The 4,000-nt window shown below is 51.2% G+C and overlaps 1 protein-coding gene across 1 annotated transcript; it reads left to right on the plus strand.

Moving 5' to 3' along the window:
- Nucleotides 1–2,325: 2,325 nt before the first annotated feature.
- On the plus strand, nt 2,326–3,768 carry LOC120447601 (insulinoma-associated protein 1a). Its single transcript, XM_039629072.1, has one exon. The coding sequence runs from the start codon at nt 2,326–2,328 to the stop codon at nt 3,766–3,768; it is 1,443 nt and encodes a 480-aa protein (XP_039485006.1).
- The last annotated feature ends 232 nt before the right edge of the window (nt 3,769–4,000 follow it).

The raw sequence follows: 4,000 nt of genomic DNA on the forward strand, positions 1-4,000 counted from the left end.
GAAGGGTACACGCAGAGAAATTCATCATCTATTGAGGGGTGGAAGGTAAGTGATTTGAAAGCTGCTTTCATCGAAACAAAACAAAAAACGCTTTCCAGAGAATTCTATTCATATTTCTGCTGGGAAAGTTCTAGAGATTTAATAGGATGAATAAACCACTGAGTTCCCCATAGAAACAAGTGCAGAGATCATATTCATGGGAAAGAATAAAAGTGCACTCTGATCTGATGGATGATGATAGCCGAAGAGAAGCCTCTAACCAACACGCACTAATCCGTTTCAATGAGCTTGTCTCAGCTTAATCAACTTTCGTCCTTTTTGATGGCTTGATTTCCCGTTTCCTTTTTCTCTCACTTTAGCGAATCGCAAATAAGGCGGCATTTGTGACTGACAGCAATAAGTTGGCAAGGCATCAGGGGAGGACTTTCGCCACCCGGCACGGGGATGGACTTTGAATCAGTGTATCTGCGCTGCCTTTCAGGACCTTTCAGGAGCGCAAGGACGACAGGACCTCCAGGACCTTCAGGACAATGCTCGCGTGGCTGGCGCACTTCTGAGACTTTTGTTGCCTTCGCCTTCGTTGATTCACTCGATCCGAAGTGTGCGCCAGGATTTGGCCTCGGATGCGTGCGCTATTTTAATTCTAAGCTGCATGGCAAACATCGATTCCCCCGGCCAAAGGACACCCTGCTGCGGCAGGATCGCCTTGGGAATACTCTCTGCACTTTCCACCGTACACTGCGAGAAAATCAACATGGCAAGCGCATTATACAGATGCTACAATCGATATTATAAGCCTTCTAGCTGAGTTAAAAACTACAATGGACACATTTAAATAAAAATCTTAGATGAACCCTACAATTGGGTGCTGTTTTCTTTTAGTGCCCAAATTGTCAGCCCGTTTTGGGGTGGCAATCGTTGCCATGCACGTGCCTACCGTAATACAAGAACAACAACAATGGCGGCGTGTTCAACATAATATGCCATATTTTCGATGAGCGAGAGTCCCGCGAATCCTGCGAATCCTGCGACGAAAGCCCTCGACGGGAATCGAAAGTGCATTCCTTTCATGGCAACCACTGTCGACTCAGTCAGCTCAGTCGGCTTCGCATTTCGATTACATTAATGCAAAGCACTCACACGTACGTGTGTCCAGGATACTCGCACACAGACACAGCAACAGCTACAAGGATACGGGGATACAAGGATACAAGCGATTGTGCGCCGTGCTCCGTGCTCCGCGGTGGTGAAGTTCGAAGTTCGAACCCAAGTTGTGTCTGCGAGTCTGCTAGTCTGTTACCTACCCCACCAAAAGCGAACTTGACGAGCTTAGTCGTCTGATTCTGATAAATGCAGTGCGGCAAAGTACACCTCGCGAAACGCTTATGACATCTGCAAAGTAAATAGTAAGATCTGTAACTGAAAGATACATTTTTGTATAATATAGAGAAACCTTAACTATGCCCAAGCTGTCTTACTTGTTACATTGTTTACTTTTGCAACCAGGTTGCCAACAGCTGTTTTGCAGCAAATGGCAACAAAGAAACAATTCACCTTTTGGCCCAAGGATCTATTCCCCGATCTACGGAGGACTCCTTGCCGCTGACCTTATGGTTACATGCTCAATTAACGACTTCATGGGTGTCAGCTGTTTTTGGCAAAAATACAGGACAATTTGCTGCTCAGATTTCCGCTGAATACACACATTTGCCTAGGAAGGTGCTGCGATTTTGGTGCGTGGCAATTTCGGGGTCCTCCGAAACAACAGCTGTCGCACATTGATTTCTCCGAGTGCATTGTCCTGGCCGCAAAACGGCTCAGTCTGTGTGTGTGTGTGTGTGCGTAGGACTTTCACTCCGCTTGTGTTTGTATGTGTGTTTGTGTGTGTGGAAAAAAGGGTGACTAATGTGTGTGTGATTGCTAACAAAAGATTCCGGCTTTTGCGGCTCTGCCGGCGTCGAAAAAGGACAACGACTTCGGCCGAAAAGGGGGTTGAAATGAATTTCCAGGACGCCGGCACAAACAATGATTTCGAGTTTCGGTTTCGCTTTCCTTTGGCCTGCGGTACACATAAATAGCCGCCACCGCGTCCAACGAACGTCATTCGCAGCACAAACGTCGAGCCGACTGGAGGTCTTCTGCATAGAGTCCCAGTCCGCGAGGATCAGCGTTATCAGTTTGTTGTTAAGTTTGCTTAGTTCCCGTTCTACGTTCTACGTTCCACGTTCCCCGTTCTACGTTCCCCGTTCTCCGTTCTACGTTCTACTACGTTTTCGTTGCGTTTTTGCCAAGTTGAAGTTTTAAGTTGAAAGTCCCATCGATGCCATGGCCCAGATGCAGATACAGACACCGATACCGATTCCATCGATGCCAGCCACCTCGGAGCCCACCGAAAAGCTCAGCCACCCGCACAGCATTGGCATCCAGTTGCAGCACAAGGGCATGCCCCATGGCCTCGGCCTGCTGACCACGGTGGCCTCGCTGCCCCCCAAGTACCGCAGTCGTTACCTGAACCTGAAAACCAGGTGCGAAATTCCACTGGATCTAACGCTGAAGCTGCCCTCACCACTGCCCAGCAGCGATGTGCCCATGGCCGCCACATTCGCCGAGGTCTACAGCGAGGATACGGGTGCGAGTTCCAGCGAGGCGCAGTTGGCGGTGTCCAAAGTGGAGGAGCTGCCGCCACCGGTGAAACCGCCAACGCCACCGCAGAGTCCAGCAGGGAAGCGCAAATTGAGCCGCGAGAGCAATGACGACGAACAGCCGGCTAAAGTGGCCAAAAAGGAGGAGGAGCCGGTGGAAACAGTGGAAGCCACACCAGCGAAACCCGTTAGAGTGGCGGATACAGCGGCCAAAACCAACAAGGCCTCCACTTCGTCGGCGAAGCCCTCCCGCAACAAAGCCACCCGCAAGCTGAAGTTCGATGAGGAGACCAGTTCCCCCGTCTCGGGCACCATCATCCGGCCGCTCGAGGACATCACCGATGGATCGATGCAGTACAGCAACGGCGACATTGACCCCAAGTACAACATAGTCGAGATCACGGAGGAGACCAAGGCGGAACTGGCCGCCATCAAGAACGTGATTGGCGACTACGTGTGCCGCCTGTGCAAGATCAAGTTCGAGGACGCCTTCGGGCTGGCCAGGCACAGGTGTGCCTGCATCGTCCTGCTGGAGTACCGGTGTCCCGAGTGCGGCAAGCAGTTCAATTGTCCTGCCAACTTGGCCTCCCATCGCCGGTGGCACAAGCCGCGCAAGGAGGCGTCCAAAAAGGAGAATCGCAACACCACCAACCAGCCGGAGAAGCAGCAGCAGGCGGAGAAGAAGTCGGAGGAGGAGCTGGCCTTCGATTGCCAGGAGTGCGGCAAGAAGTTCAAGAGGGCCGCCTACCTGAGGAAGCACCAACTGACCCATCAGAAGAAGGAAAAGCCGGTGGTGGAAAAGCAGTTGAAAATGAAGCCAACCGCCAGCACCACCACTATCACGGGCAGTTTCCACTTCAACCAGGCGGTGTCCACCAGCTCCTCCTCCGCCAGCAGCTCGCACTCCGACGAGGGCGTCTACGTGGTGGGGTCCAATGCCAAGGAGAACTACGACTACGACAACGACTACCTCTCGGACTCCAGCTCCTCCGCCTCATCAGCGGGTTACGGTCGGCTCCAGATTGTGGAGCACGGCCTCACGGAGGAGGAGAGCATTGCTGCCGCGGCACTGACCAACTTGAGGAACTGCGCCTCCGTCATCCAGCACACCACCATGGCCCACTGAAATCGAGTGAGATTTATGTTTAGTGTTTAACGTTAAGTTTAGTTTCTAGTTGTTCCAGAACACCAAACCCAATGCAGCTGAAACAGACCAAAGAATTAGTTATATTCAAAAGGAAACTTCGGTTTCCACTTCGTATTCTTAGTTAGCCATAAAGTTTAGTTCTTAAACCGATTCAGTTTCGTTCGCAACATGAGTTCAATTCTAGTCAGACTCTAGTTTGTATCCGTACTTC

This window comes from Drosophila santomea, chromosome 3L (assembly GCF_016746245.2).
Source record: "Drosophila santomea strain STO CAGO 1482 chromosome 3L, Prin_Dsan_1.1, whole genome shotgun sequence".
Lineage (NCBI taxonomy): Eukaryota > Metazoa > Arthropoda > Insecta > Diptera > Drosophilidae > Drosophila > Drosophila santomea.